Below are 16,358 nucleotides of genomic sequence, written 5' to 3' on the forward strand. Positions count from 1 at the left end.
TGATAAAGAGAATCTTCTAAGTCTGAGGGCTACGGAGCGCTATTTGAAACGTCCTAAACATTTCCACAAGTTGCTCAGAAGAACAGGCTGTTACATACACGCGTACCTAAGACTAGTTTATGTCTACACGACCCCATCTCCAAATTAGGAGAGTGCTGCAAAGGATGCGGCCTCATCACAGCACCTCAGAACGAACTGCCATTTCCTTCCTGTCCGACAGCCTGTCCGACAGTTACAGGCACTAATCTAAGTCACCCGGAATTCCTTCTTGCCCGCTTAAAGCGTGGCCTCTCAGGTGAGGAGGTGGGCATGTGGGGGCGCACAGCATACCTTTCACGAGTTTCCCATCAGGGACGGCTTTGCCGGATGCCGCCTCCTTCTTTCCCGAGGCTGCCCTTCCTCCCCCCTCAGCTGCGTCTTCAGACACCCCGTCGTCCGCAGCCTCACTCGGGTTCTCAGAGGCCGACTCGGCCGGAGCCTCTTCTGGTGCTGCTGCAGCCTGCAGAGACTGAACAGGACTATAAATCGCTACACAGGAAGTTACATGAGCTTGTCGAGAGGTGCGTATGTGTTTTTCACTGGACACAGCATTTCTACAGAACTGCCCAGGCAGCACAAATTCGGAGCTGCCACTCTCTGGAAAAGAAGAGAGGAGGAGGTTTTGTCCCCCTGGGAGAGCACAATGCTTCTCAGAGCTCTGACGTGGTCTTGTAGCCAACACTCAGTGCCTTCTTCCTCGGAGGGTGGCCGCTGAGGGCACTGCCAGTGAGCCAGGCTATCCCCATCGCCTTCCCACAGGGTTACCCTCTCTGTCTGAGGGAATTTGCCTAACGCCTTCCCACAGGTGACCCTTTCCATTTTAGGGAATTTGCTCATCACCTTCCCACAGGGTGACTCTCTCCATCTAAGGGAATTTGCCCATTGCTTTCCCATGGGGCAACCCTCTTCTTCTGAGGGAATCTGCCTACTGCCTTCGCACGGGGCGACCTTCTCCGTCTGAGGGAATCTACTGATAACCAAGGTCTACTTCATCTCTCTACTAATCTAGGTTTTAAAAATGTCAGGGCATTCATCTGACTGAGAAGAGGGAAGTGGAGGCAGAAGAAAGGATGATAAGGGCATGAAGATATGCTTCAAGTGTTGAGGACATGCAACAAACACACGGGGGTGGGCGTTTGTGAGGAGGGAACCTGGGTGCATGGAGCCAGAACTCCAGGGCAAGGGCCCCACGGTGCACTGCCCGGTAGCTCCAGGCTGTAGACTGTGAGCACGCAGGTTTAAATTTTGTATGTTTTAAGTATATGTTAATGCAATTAACAGTGTGTGGCTTTCATCAAAAGTTACTAAGAACAATAGCCAACCAAAACACCCAATGCTTGAAAAAATAGGATGTTTTGTCTAGAACCTGTTGGATAAATGTGCATCTGTGGGCCGTGAACGTGGGATGAGCTGTCAGCAGACTGAAGGCACGTTCTACCTCATATATCGCATGTACCTGGAACCTAAAATCAAGGTGTGTTCAATCAACAGGGCTTTTCAGACGTGCTGGGACTCACAGAGTTACTTGTGCGTATGTAAGTCTAAGCTGTGAAGGCTAAGGCGCATCACATCCTCCCTGCCTTCCCACGACAGTACCTGTGCACCGTCACCACCTTCCTTCTGGAGGAAGAATTGCTTCTTAAACTCATAGTAGGCATTGTACTGGTGCCATGGTTGCAGGAACTCAAACCTAGGAACAGACAGGAGGAAAGCCGGTCAGCTAACACGACTGGCACGCCGCAACATAATGCCACCCGACAGGCACTGTACTCTCCACGAGCCAGACACTGTCCTAGATGCATCACAATTACTAACTCTCCATTACCTCAACAACGTTAGGAAGGAGCTACTACTACACTCTATCGCACATAAGAGAAGCTGCAGCGTGCAGAGCCTCAGGGTTACACAGACCATCCTGCAAATGAACCCCCCAGTTTATATTTTACCACTCGAGGCATGGAACATTACTCGACTGAAAGAGAAAAAAAGGGGAGGGGGAAGGTTGTGTCTAAATTCCTAGGGCAGATTCTTGAAAGGCATGACTTCAGCCTTTTATTTTAGGAAGCTTCAACAGTCTTGCTTAAAAAACAAAACCAAGCCAACTAAACATATAGATAACACATTAGAGAAACCTTCCCCAATTTTAAGTAATTTAACAAGATAATTATAAGATGTATTTATCTCAAGACATCTGAACCAACAAAAGGATTAAAGACATTACAAAAGGGGATTATGTAGTTAGAGGAAACACCCAAACCAAGCTCAGCTACAACCCCGGATCCCACACACGCGGCGCACACAGTTCATCTCACCTCTGGTCATTCTTGGCGCGTACACTGGTCTCAAACTTCACACCGTTCCGGGCCACATACTCGGCCAGCTTGTCGATCACAGGCTGGATGTCCGGGGGTGGGGGGATGATGGCAGCCACGGGGGCAAGGGCACTGCAGGGAGAAGCTGGGGTTACTCTCCCACATGGACAAGCTGGGTGCAAGCACACACTCCCCCGTGGCTAGATGCAGCAAGTGCCACACTGGTTGGTAGAGGGCCTTCACTGTCTCAGATATTCATGTGATAGGTAATCACAACTAGTACTATAAAAAGCTAACTCGTGTCAATCCACCTGAGACGGGGCCAAAATATCACAGAGAATGGTGAAAATGAGGACTTTATTGAAAAATGAGACTTCAGGTCATAAAAATAGGTTCATTTTTTTCTCCTGGTTAGCACTTCCCCTCAATTACATGCTAACAAATCAAGCACTAATCGTTTTTCTTGTCATGTTAAAAAAAAAAAGTCAGTCAGCATGATTCCACACCCTTCATTTCACCTGTGATGTCTGTGCACGATCGCGGAAAAGGGCCGTTTCTGTAGGAATGTGCAAGTGCCTAATCCAATGTCCTGAGTCTCTTTCTTTTAAACTTGTGCTATTCCAGTCCCTTGATCAGGCACCCATTCATCCAACAGACCTGCCCTGCACCCTTACTTGAGGCCGGGCACTGGTGAGGTGGCAACCTAGCATTCAGTCACCCAGGCCGGCACCCACCGGTTCTTCTTTGGCAGTTAACTGGCCTACTCGCCAGATCCCTGCTTCCCTGAGGCTCGTATGAGAGTCAAGAAGTATGCCAGTGTCACGCTCATCGACTTTATGAAACTGACATCTCTGCCAACACCCGTGGTTTCCGTCTGCACTGACTGGGCCAGGACTGCCAGCTGAGACGCTGACACAGGGCCAGAGGCCGGGGCTGAGGCAGAGGTGGGACGTCAAATGAGACTCCATTCTGATTGCTAGTTAACATCACGACCATTTCTATCTTCCTATCACCTCTGTGGCGTGGGGATTTGGGTAATAAATGCTCCCCTGGTAAAGAGCTCTGAGGAATCCTGATTACAAAAGCCCCCAAATCAAGATCTCCAACGTACTGGGTAACACTGTGCCCAGTCCCTCCCAGAACAGTGAGCCGGGGCATGCACATACCTTGTTGTGGTGGTCGTAGAGGTCACCCCACTGCTTGTTTCTGTGGTGGATGGGGGTGGTGGTGGCGTGGTCCCAGGAGGTGGCGGGGCAGTGGTCACACTGGTAGAGCTGGACACGGTCACGCCCGCGGGCAGGGTGCTGTAGTAAGTGGCCACGTCAATCCCGGGAGGGGGTGGCGCCAGGCAGTAGGTGCCGTCAGGCAGCATGTAGTAGCTGTAGTACATCGCCGCCACCGTCGCTGTCAGGAGACACAGGTGGAGGATCAGCGGCAGCTGACAGGCCAGTCTGCCACAGTCCACGCTGCACGGGGCACGAGACACCGTACCACATGCAGCCGCTGCTGCTCGCACGCCATCCCTCCTCCTCCTACATTTTCCTGAGACCAGAGAGGCTGCCCACATAACACACAATCTGAAAGAACTAGGCAATGCTGAGGCACACGCCAGGGACAAATGGGACGTGTGTGGTCTCATGGACATTCACAGCAATCAAACACAAACACACTAAAATGAATTTTCTCCCTAATTCAGAATGCGAAGATTAAAAAAAAAGTACTCTCTCTAGAAGCAACTTGCCACTCACGCAATCTGAGGAGATAATCTACCTTGTAAAAGCACCATGTGAACACGTACCCTTTGCTTTCTTATTTGACACTAACGATGTTCTTCAGAATCTTGGTTTCTCATTTAAACATTCATCTTGGAAACCACTCCCTCTGTAATGCATGTTACTCTTTCCAGCCATGGGATAGCCACTAACACGTGTCCCCTCCCCATCTGGGTGTCCCCTCCCCATCTGGGTGTCCCCTCTCCATCTGGGTGTCCCCTCCCCATGTGGGTGTCCCCTCCCCATCTGGGTGTCCCCTCCCCATCTGGGTGTCCCCACCGAGGTCCCCACCGGGGCTGTTTCTGCTAGTATGTGTCCTCTTCCCTCATATGGCTATCCTGTAATGCATTTAGCAGGTCCCCCACAGAGGGACAGTGGCCTCAGGACACTCCACACAGTGGTGCATTTTGGGCATATATACAGATACCTGTGGGACAGCAGCCCATTCTAAGTTTATTCATCGTTTTGGAAGAATGTTTAAAACCAGCACAAATCACAGAAGATTCAATGAGCTACTTAAGAGTTTTTATTTTCAATCCTACTGTAGACAGCAACTGGTACTGACTGCACAGAGATTTAATTTCATCTTCATTAGAGGATGGTAAAAATTCTTTTCTGATTAAGGAGTTTCATTTAATTAGAAACCAGTGACTTTACGGATGACAGAATCTGCGTGCTGAGCACGGCTTGCGGTCATGGTTGCTTTGCAGGAGAATATCACGGAGGCAGAGCAGCCTAAAGCTCCCAGCATCAACCAGGGTCACGGCCTTTCTGGCTCAGCTTAGAAAGTATCTACGCGACGGATGCTGTAGGCACCAAACCAAAGCCAGACCCACTGCCACCAAGTCGATTCTGACTCACGGCGACCCTACAGGACAGGGCAGAACTGCCCCATATGGTTTCAAAGGCTGTAATCTTTATGGAAGCAGACTGCCACATCTTTGTCCTGCAGAGCGAGCGGCTGGTGGGTTTGAACTGCCAACCCACCAGTTAGCAGCCGAGTGTTTACCTGCCCAAATCATGCTGGTGATGGCTGACTTGACTAATGACGCTGCAGGGCCTCCTCAGGGGTCATCCTTCAGCTCGACGCACTGCTATTCCACAGTGTAAGCCCCCAAAACCCACTGCCGTCGAGTCGATTCCGACCCATAGCGACCCTCTAGGACAGAGCGGGACTGCCCGCTAGAGTTTCCGAGGAGCGCCTGGTGGATTCGAAGTGCTGGCCTCTTGGTTAGCAGCCCTAGCACTTAGCCACTATGCCACCAGGGTTTCCCCACAGTGCAACCGGTATCTTAAAATTTCAGAATAAACTCTGCGGCCTCAGTGCACCCCCACACCTGCCTCTGGGACAGAAACATTCCCGACAAGAACTCTGCAGAAGGGCTGGGGGGAAATGGCGCTGTCTGCCAGGAGGCGGCCGGGGGCAGGGCGGTGCATGCGCTGGGCCTGCGGCTCCAGTCAGGGCCCAGGGCCTGTCTTCCTGCCTCTGCAGCCCCGGCACTGAGCACACTCCAGTCAGGGCCCAGGGCTTGTCTTCCTGCCTCTGCAGCCCCGGCACTGAGCACACCAGAGTTTTTCAATCAACAAATACAACCAGGATGCTCCTCACAGTGAGAATGGCAAGACTTTGGACATGTCATCAGGGAAGACCAATCTCTGGAAAAGTATAGCATGTTTGGTAAAGTGGAGGGTCAGTGAAAACGAGGGAAATCCTCTGCGAGACAGACTGACACAGTGGCTGCAGCAATGGACTCATACCAATGATTGTGAAGATGGTGCAGGACTGGGTGGCATTTTGTTCTGCTGTACGTAATGTCACCATGCATTGGAGCCGGCTACGTGACAACTGACAACGACATCAACACTTATTAGAGGACGGACAAACTGGCACAATGGCTCCCGTTCGGCTCTTCCTATCAGAATGAAGCATTCGAGTATAAGTACCTGCTTCTGTAACAGACATTTACCCTGAAATTATGGAGGCAGTCCTTCGGGCCACTCCTCCTTCATTCCGCCACACTCCTCTGCATTCTCCCCAGCACAGCCACTCTCGAGGAGGGGGTGGGCGCCAGTGGACCAGGCCAGGCCCTGCCTCGCCCTGCGACTTGTGCTCTGCTCCCAGAGGATGCCCCACAGTGCACCCATGGTCTCCAGGAGCAGTCATGGTGGAACCACCCAGCACTGACCCACTACCATTGCTGGGCCCAAATGTCAATCTGAATGGGAAAGGAAAAACCATATGTCCTGTATTAGCCATTCTCTGGTCACAAAAGCCTAATTTTAAACTGTAGCCACAACAAATACGACATACGAAGTTATAGAAACAAACAACAGTTTAGGATTAAGTTTCAGCCAACAGTATATATTACTCAAGTCCAACGCAATGTATTCTTTATGGAAACGAAGGGAAGAAGCAGTTTTCAAGATGCGGCCTCACACCTGTGAAAGGACTAGAACACAGTCAAGGGCAGGTCAGGACTTCCCAGAACCAGCACCATGGTTGGTTAGAATCGAGCGGTAACAACCAAGCAGTAACCAACAGCAGTGCTGGCAAGTCGCAGACAGGCATCTGAACATATCGACTGAAACGTAATGAAAAACTTACAACGCATAGCTGAGCTCACGCAAAGAAAAATGGTCTCTAGGTATAAACATAAAGCACAGCCCCACTCCTGAAAATGTCTCCGGGAGAAAGCCAAAGCCCTGGCCCACAGCTCCCCTCAGGTGCGGCACTTCCCCCCAGCACCAACCCCAGGCTGCGCCCCCAGGCTGCGTGTGAGAGAAGTTTTGGTTGCTGGAGCCCCTCGGGCTGTGGAGCTTCTCTAGGGAGCCCCAGGAAGCGCCCACACTTCCCTCTGTGCACACACAGGCGCCTCTGCTGCCCTGCCTCCCCTGCTCTCAACCGGGGACGCCCCCGTGCTCAGGCTGACTCAGGAGGCCCCTGCTCTGTGCGCACAGTGAAGCTGGGACATACCACTGCGGCGATCCCCTGCAACTGACTGTTGGCACGGCCACTGCCCCACGGGCTCTTACAGACGATGACAAAGCGTCCACCTCGCCTGGCAGCTGGCCCACGGTTGGCACTGACAGACACCCTGGAGGGCAGGCAAGCCTGGCCTCCCTTCTAGAGCGTGCGGTGCCTCAGGAGCCTGCAGGAAGCCCTGGTTATATGAAGCCACCACGCCAACATCGTCCTCATTTTGCAGTGGCCTCTGAGCAAACGCACAGTGTCAGGGTCCTCTCACTCGAGTTCTAGAGGCAGCTTGAGAAATCCTTTACCTGGATTGAAAAGCTGTCAACCTGGCCATCAACTACAAGATACGTTTCTTCTGTACACACCCCCCATACAGTGATTCTGACACACACGACATTTGAGAACCACTGGCATGACAAGGAAGGAACAAAGTCCACAAGCAGATGAGGGGCACTGACCAACCATCCTGTCTCCAAGGTAACCATCCCATCCCTAGACACGGATGGGGCGCGGGGAGTTCAAGGTTCCTCCTGGCCTGTGTTAGCATCAGGCTTCAGGACACGATGGACATTAAGATATCTGTCCCATCCCTAGACACGGATGGGGCGCGGGGAGTTCAAGGTTCCTCCCGGCCTGTGTTAGCATCAGGCTTCAGGACACGATGGACATTAAGATAACTGTCCCATCCCTAGACACGAATGGGGCGCGGGGAGTTCAAGGTTCCTCCCGGCCTGTGTTAGCATCAGGCTTCAGGACATGACAGACATTGCTTGAAGATAACTGTCCCATCCCTAGACACGGATGGGGCGCGGGGAGTTCAAGGTTCCTCCCGGCCTGTGTTAGCATCAGGCTTCAGGACATGATGGGCATTACTTGAAGATAACTGTCCCATCCCTAAACACGGATGGGGCGTCAGGAGTTCCCGAGGTTGCTGCCGGTCTGTGTGACATCAGGCTTCAGGACACGATGGACATTAAGATAACTGCCCCATCCCTAGACACGGATGGGGCGCAGGGAGTTCCCGAGGTTCCTGCCGGTCTGTGTGACATCAGGCTTCAGGACACGACCCATTACCACGTCTGTTGTTGTTCCCAGGTTTTTATGTTGAATTTCTGGAGGGATCGGTTTTAAAGTCAGTGAAATGCTGACGTGAAGGGACTGACTCCCATCTGTAAATCACAAAAGCCGACTCCCAATGTCCAAGAGATGCTTTACTGGGCCCTGCTTCCTAAAGGGAAACGCAGTCAGTCACACAGCAAAACCTTGTGCTGCGAAGCACCAGGCTCGCTCGTGAACCCTTCTTCCCCAGGACTGCATGTGCTTCAGAACGTACGGAGCTACCGAGCCCACGGTCAGATAAAGCTGCCTGGTTATCGTCCAAACACCTTTCTATTCAACTGGCTTTTTGCAAAGCTCAGAGTCAATTTCCCACGTGATCTTAATCGCATGTACATTTAACTCACAGAAGTCTCACATTGAAAGGTTCTCAGGGATGCTTAGATGAGTGGTACCAAGCTCTTTTGTTGAAGAGACAACTCAGGAAAGAGAAATGTATATTTATGTTAAAAATGAAAATAGTTTTACTGAGTCCTATGGAGAGAATAAATAGGTATGTTCTTAAAACAGACCTACTTTATGAATAAAAAAATGTTTAAAAAATGGCACTGCTTTCTAGGCACTCATGTGTTACTGGCTGAGCATGTCTGGGAAGCAGCACCAGAGACACAGCCTTCTACCTCCTGGCCCTCCAGCCGCCCAGCGCTTGGGAGCCTTGGCGCAGGTCTGTCTCTCTCAGTTCCGCCCCCACCCCACTGCCCAGGGGCCAGGCTCGCTCTTTACACCCATCAGCCCAGTGTCTCTATCTACACCATCCCTGGGTCTTCTCTAAGTGCCCTGACGACCCCCGGGACCCCCGGGCTCCTGTCTCAGCATTTCCACTGGGACATCTCACAAGACAGCAAACCTCGCATGTCCAGGCCGAAGCTGAGGCCTCCCTGCACCCTCCTCCCCAGCCCCATCTCAGGAGGAGGCCGTGCTGCCCCTCCTTCCCTGACACCCCAGGCTCCAGGCCCCACACCCACCACTCCTTCAAAATCGCTGACTCATCCTTTTGATTATAAAACAAAGGTTTAAATGCGTCAGAGTTACAGAGGAAGCCAAAATAAACCCTGGCCTGTGAGCGGAGGCTTCTTGGGGCCTGAGGGGCTGTCACAGCAGAAGACAATGGGGCAGAGCAAAGGTGTGCCCACTTTGTTTTGTTTTGTTTTATGGGCCTGTCTAATCTTTGGCTGAAGGGTGAACGGCAGGAGTGACTTCATTACTGAGCTATAAGGGTGTCTGGGGGTTATACTCTCAGGGTTTCTCCAGTCAGTCTCTGTCAGACCAGTAAGTCTGGTGTTTTTTTTTTAATGCGTGAGTTAAAATTTTGTTTTACATTTTCCTCTAGCTCTGCCTGGGACCCTCTATTGTGATCCCTGTCAGAGCAGTCCGTGGTGGTAGCTGGGGCACCAACTCATTGTGCTGGACTCCGTCTGGTGGAGGCCATGGTAGTTGTGGTCCATTACTCCTTTGGACTAATCTTTCTCTTGTACCTTTGGTTGTCTTCATTCTCCCTTGTTCCAGACAGGGTGAGACCAGTGGAGTGTCTTAGATGGCTGCTTACAGGCTTTTAAGACCCCAGACGCTACTCACCAAAGTAGAATGTAGAACATTTTCTTTATAAACTGTGTTATGCCAATTGAGCTACATGCCCCGAGACCATGGTCCCCACAGCCCTTGGCCCCATAACTCGGTCCCTCAGGGAGTCTGGATGTGTCTATGGAGCTTCCGTGACCCTGCCTTGGACAGGTTGTGCTGGCTTCCCCAGTCCTGTGTACTGTCTTACCCTTCACCAAAGTGACCACTTACAGCAAAGGACTCTTTCTGATGGCAGAGCCACAGAAGGCCCAGCCTGGGCTGAGAGGGAGGCAGCTGTGCAAGGTCTGGAGGAACGGGGAGGGCCCCATCAGATCTGAGGCAGGACCCCCTTCCCATGTCCTGCGAACAGGAAGAACTGTGACAGAGCAGAGGGAGGGAGCTGAGTTCCAAGTAACAGTGGAGGGTCAAGTCAGCTAGAGGGGACCCTAGAATTTACATGGGATGTGAGTCACGGCTGGGCCAGGAGGCAGCTGTGGGTTGGAGACACACGTCAGAGTCGGGACAGATCCTGAAAATGGCCCTGACGGACACACAGAAATTACACATGGCTAAGAGGGAAGAGACAACTCGGGTGATGGTCAGTGGTGCTTTGGGCTGAACCCCCCCAAAAAGGGACATGTTAGTTAAAATGGGGGAGTAGGGAAAAGCAGGACATGGGAGAAATGAAGACCCTTAAGGTGGTCCCTTCCACATCCAGGGGAGACACTGGGAGGCACTGGACACTACGTCTAGAGCTTGAGGCTAGAGACACAATAACAATGCATTTAAGAGTATCAGGTCTTAGAACAATAAACATGTTTGTCTGTTCTAAGCAAGCAAATAATGATGTACTGTGAGAGCCAAATGTTTAATGAAACAGATGTCTGCTTTAACTTTAAAGTTTGTAAGACTATCAGGAAAACAGGGAGTAAATAAATGAGTGTAGTTACATTCAGGTACGTTCTCTTACTTAATAGTTTTGGGACAGCAGGGCTTGGCAAAACTTCCCTATAAAAAGCCAGATGGCAAATATTTTAAGTCTTTGTGGGCCAAGAGCTAAAACAGGGTATTCTGTAAGTAATATATGAGAAAAAAATTTACACGGATTTTTTGCTGATGAAATTAAAAATATAATAAAACCAAGTGGGCACTTTTTTTTTTAAATAGACCAGTGAGTTTTTTTTGGGGGGGGGGGCGGGATAACGTATCACTTAATTAGGGTTCAAAGTTAGTGTTCTCATCATCAAATTGATTGCAAAAGTTCATCTTTAAAACCCATTTTTAGCTTGTGGGTTGTACAAAAACAGGTGGCCAGATAGAGCCTGCAGGCTGGAGTCTGTTCACTCCTGGGACAGAGTGCCACATTCCAAAGGTTTTTTTTACCCTCAAGCAAAACACCTCTTTTCTCTACAAACTGGAGTCAAGTTTCTTCCTTTTTTTTTTTAAATGTCAACATTTTCTTAAAAGTTTAGGGAACGCTTTTACCATCAGGGTGGGTGGCAACCACACTTAAGAAAGGGCAGGAAGGGCGTGGGGTAGCCACAGGTCCCTAACCCCGCTGTGATTTTGATTTTCCTGTCTTCCTGTCCAGTCTGCTCCCGCTGGGATCGTTCTCCAGTTTAGTTCAACGGCCAACCAATAAACACATGACTCTGCAGTATTATGCACAGAACACGCGATGTGTAGCATTATTTCCTAAAGGACAATTTAGGTTTGCTTTTGTATATTCAACATTCAAGCTCAGACTCACGGAGGAAGCCACAGTGAGTAACCAGGATTTAGTGCAAAGTAAAGTGCTGATGGCCTGCTAAGTGTCAGGAACGCCACCTAAAGTGAGCAGGTGATCAGCGCTCCAGAGGGGTCATATCCCATGTATTTATTTGGCTGGTAGACCAATGTCAGAAAGAATTATTTTCATGGTATTTCACTATTTCACTAGTATGCTGAGCAAATAATCTGAGAAGCTGGACTATATGAAGAAGAACGGGGCATCAGGATTGGAGGAAGACTCATTAACAACCTGCGTTATGCAGATGACACAGCCTTGTTTGCTGACATAAAGAGAATTTGAAGCACTTACTGATGAAGATCAAAGAGCACAGTCTTCAGTATGGATTCCACCTCAACATAAAGAAAACAAAGATCCTCACAACTGGACCAATGAGCAACATTATGATAAATGGAGAAAAGATTGAAGTTGTCAAGGATTTCATTTTACTTGGATCCACAATCAACACCCATGGAAGCAGCAGTCAGGAAATCAAAAGTAACATTGCACTGGGCAAATCGGCTGCAAGAGATCTCTTTAAAGTGTTAAAAGCAAAGATGTCACCTTGAGGACTAAGGTACACCTGATCCAAGCCATGATGTTTTCGATCGCTTTACATGCATGTGAAAGCTGGACAGTGAATAAGGAAGACCAAAGAAGAATTGATGTCTTTAAACTGTGGTGTTGGCGAAGAATACTGAATAACCAGCGACTACCAAAAGAATGAACAAGTCTGTCCTGGAAGAAGTAAAACCAGAACGCTCCTTAGAAGTGAGAATGGCGAGACTATGTCTCACATGCTTTGGACATGTTATCAGGAGGGATCAGTCCCTGGAGAAGGACATCGTACTTGGTAGAGGGTCAGCGAAAAAGAGGAAGGTCCTCAACAAGATGGACTGACGGAGTGGCAGCAACAATGGGCTCAAGCATAGCCATGATTGTGAGGATGGTGCAGGACTGGGCAGTGTTTTGTTCTGTTGTACACAGGGCCGATATGACTCAGAACTGACTAGACGGCATCTAACAACAGCAAATATAAAATTCTACAATAAGCATCTCTTTTGCTGAAAATAAGCCTTTCTGAAGTCAGCCGCTGTTACGTGAAGCCTCAGATCCTTGCAGTAGTTTTAATTTCACACGCTCTCCAGGCTCTAGCAGCCTACTCAACTGGACAGTTCTATTCTGACAAGTGTTCATGTTATGCTTTCTTCCCACTGAAGACCTTTACCCCAGAGAGGTCATGATAATATCAGTTTAATTAGGCGCCCAAACCGCAATCCAATGACAACTGCCATAATTACTGAATCTCACATTTTCAAGGGCGAGGAAAGTGATTAGTGAACCCAGGGGGCACGAAAACCTTCAAGGCTTTCACAAGTCCAGTAAGAGGAAACAAAGCTGAAGCGCTTTCTCTCTCTCTTTTTGGTTTCTCTTATCCACCCAACTATCTCCATTCTCAAGATTTTTGGCCTCACCTCCTGGAACTTGGAAAATTTTCCAGAAATCCTAAGACCCTCTGGCTCTGGTGGGCATTTATTTGTTAGGTTTATATAGTACTAACTCTTGTACCACAACGGAAAACAAATCATATCAAATAAACCAAACAAACCAAAACCTCCCTAAAATGCTCAATCCATACTTTTTAAGTAAAAAAAATTACTGCCCTCCTCCATCTACCAAAATACTTAAAAGTGCTTATTATTTGGATTATGACTCACTGTGTCTAAATATTTTCGAACCGAAAATATTTTGGAGGTCGAACATACTTGAGAAGAGCTTCACGTGCAGTTCACCATAACCACACAGAGCTGCACTCTGTAGTAACCTCGAGACCACCTGACGTCTTAAAAAATCCCCAAATGAAAGACTTGTTTCCGTATCACCAAATGGGAATAGGATGATCGGAATGATCTCTGCAGAGACGTGAGAATATTACATTTGTAAAACTGGAAAGCTGCCAATGCAAATTCATTTTAGATATATGAGTGTGCTCCTTTGGAATTTTAGCCCAGTGTTTAAAAGTGACCTCTTTCTCTCTCTTTTTTTTTGCAAATAAAACTATTCTAGAAAAGCCCGTCTCTAAACACTATTTAAAATCTTCATCAGTGGCCCTCAAATAAAAACTCTTGAATCTTTAATTCTGTAACGAGTTTTTGAGACTTGTTACATAAAAATAGGTTTTAGAGAGTTCTCGGTAAAGAAAGCAAGCAGCCAAAGCCTAAGATGTCCAAACGTGGTGAGGAGCACCCAGAGGATGTAGGGATAGCCCAGGAAGAGCTGAGGAGGAACCCTGGTGAGCAGAAGCCCCACCAGCTACCAGTGTCGCCTGGCCAGGGTGGGAGGGGATGGGAGTCTACGGTGACGGCAGAGAACCTAGTCTGGCAGAAAGTATTACCCGTGCAGAAGTAAACTCAGATTCATTTTGAGTGTTTTGACCCACAGACCAATGTGATAAGACAGGAATTCAATAAAGCGCAAGGAAAAGGTAATAAAACAACCAAGAGACCAAAAGACATGCTGCAGAGCAGGGTAAGTGGCTCCCCACCTGTGTTTGCACATCTCGTGAGCTCAGCTGGGGGGGGGCGTAAAAACCATGACATGCAAAATTTGTTATGAAATTCAAATTTCGGAGTCCGTCATTTAACTTTTATCTTGCCCAGCCACGCGCACTTGCCTGTCCTGCGGTAGCAGGCCGGGTTGCTGTCAGAGACTGTATGGCCTATAAAATCGAAAATCCTCCCCCATCCAGCCCTTTACATAAAGATCTTGCTGACGCCTGCGGTAGTTGAGAAAACAAAGGACCAAAACACCACCACTGTAGAACCAATACATTTTAAGCAGCAAGGAGTAGGACCAAAAACCAAAACCAAACCCGTTGCCATCAAGTCGATTTCGAGTCATAGTGACCCTATAGGGCACAGGAGAACTGCCCCCATAGTGTTTCCAAGGAGTGGCTGGTGGATTCGAGCTGCTGACTTTTTGGTTCGCAGCCGAGCTCTTAATCACTGTGCCGCTAGGGCTCGTGGGAAGACATGGCTAAAAAATGAAGTCAGTGACACTGAGGACAAGAGGGACATGACCCTGAGAAGCGCTGACGAAGAGCAAAGAGTAAAACAACACAGAGAAAACTGCAGACTCAGAAGAAAGAAATGATCCCAAATCAGGAAATACGTGTCTTCTCAGTAGAGAAGCCGACAAAGGGAACATAAAAGGCGCTCAGAGACACAGAAGAGAGCTTGGCTGAAACGAAGAACAGACCCGAGGCCAGGAGGGTGTTCAAAATATTCCAGGAAAACTGGGCCATGCACGCTGATTAAATCACCAAAGCTTAAGGGCAGAGGGGGCTCTTTAGCTGTCCAGTCAGAAAGGCAAACCTGCCAAGGGGTGGGTGCGAAGTCCACGCTGGCCTCGCACCTTCTCACAGCAATGCTCGGTTCCTGAAAACAATGCAGCAGTCTCCCGAGCTCGAGGCAAGTGTGACAGGTATACAGCACCTGTCCAGTTGCCATCTAGGCTAAAAGGGAAGGGACAGGGGCTTCCAAAAATCAAAGATCTCAGAGTAAAATCTGGCACACAGGAGCAACTAATGAAAACCAACCAACCAGCTAACCCAACTAGTCAACGGCAAACCAGCCGCCCCAGGTTTTTCTGTGGTAGAAAGCAACCATGCTAGATTCTAGCAGAGCAAATGGTGAGAAAGCTGTGAGAGGAAGAAAGTGTCACCGAGGATGTTATACTCAGACTAGCTGGGATGAAGTTAACGAAATGGAGCTCTTCCTGGAAGAACTCACTCGTTTATGAAATCCAAATGACCCAGAGATGATCAAGCGAAGAACTCAACCAGAGAGGTGATGCAGAGGGCACCAAGCCACCTCACTGTACAATTCAGACGAAGCCACTAGGGAGCTGCAGTCACAGCACAGAACATAAACACTATTGATAAGCTCTCTGAGCATCAGATGGATGTTGCCAACAAAATCAGGAGCTGAGGAAACGGCGTGAAGAGGTGTTTTCTAAGAGGTGATTTCCTCTAGCTGCACAGTTAATACTTGCTAAAAAGCAAACATAAAACTTAAAAACAAACAAACTCTGCAATTTCAACCTCTTAACGTTCTAATCTCTTTTCTGGATCTTACAGGGTTCTTTCAGAACTGAATTCTTGAGATATAGAAGAAACTTTTATCTCAAGTCCAGCAATTACTTTTATTTTGATTTTACATTATAGGTTCTTCTGTTAAATTCAAGTAAAATCCAGAATTTAGTTCCAACTTAATGTTTTTCTACCCATGCACCCAGCTTTTTACTCTGTGTGGATGCATGCAGAGCACCTCTACGTGCTGTCTTCTCTTTCCCTCGTGACAATGACCTCAGTCCTTCCCGCCGTGTCAGTGGTGCTCACCTAAGGTTAGTAGCAGTCATTTCTGGCTGGTAGAATCTCAGATCACGTTAAAAAGAGGGACTGGAAAGTAAAGCACTTCAAGCTCAATATGGTTTGCAGAAAAGAAGAAAATACCATAAATGGCAACAGCAAAACCATGTTTAAAAAACTGGGATCGTGGCAGGGAAACATCCAGCCTAGCCATGTGATACGATTTAATTTCACTTAAGCTATTTACAGAATGAACACTGTGTAAAACCTGAGGCGGCCTATCATTTTAAAACAATGGTGTGCTGGGACAGTGGGCAGTATTTCAGCATTATAACTCCCGCATAATTACATTTATTGTATTCTTCTGTAAGGATTCATAGCTAGATATCAGAGAACAACTAAGTAATAACAAAAAATAAAGGCCATGAAAAATGGTTCACTGTCAGAC

The 16,358-nt window shown here is 48.6% G+C and overlaps 1 protein-coding gene across 5 annotated transcripts in view; it reads right to left on the reverse strand.

Annotated features, from left to right (window-relative positions):
• The window catches only part of SFSWAP (splicing factor SWAP), an 80,112-nt gene that overhangs the window by 38,219 nt on the left and 25,535 nt on the right, over positions 1-16,358 (reverse strand). For all 5 annotated transcript variants that reach the window (XM_064272030.1, XM_064272029.1, XM_064272026.1 and 2 more), the window contains exons 8-11: positions 3,518-3,755; positions 2,352-2,483; positions 1,636-1,729; positions 331-508 (exon numbers count right to left, since the gene is read on the reverse strand). In XM_064272030.1, the coding sequence (XP_064128100.1) occupies positions 331-508; positions 1,636-1,729; positions 2,352-2,483; positions 3,518-3,755 (642 nt within the window). The remainder of the gene's footprint in view (positions 1-330; positions 509-1,635; positions 1,730-2,351; positions 2,484-3,517; positions 3,756-16,358) is intronic.

The sequence above is a fragment of the Loxodonta africana genome, chromosome 19, assembly GCF_030014295.1.
Source record: "Loxodonta africana isolate mLoxAfr1 chromosome 19, mLoxAfr1.hap2, whole genome shotgun sequence".
Lineage (NCBI taxonomy): Eukaryota > Metazoa > Chordata > Mammalia > Proboscidea > Elephantidae > Loxodonta > Loxodonta africana.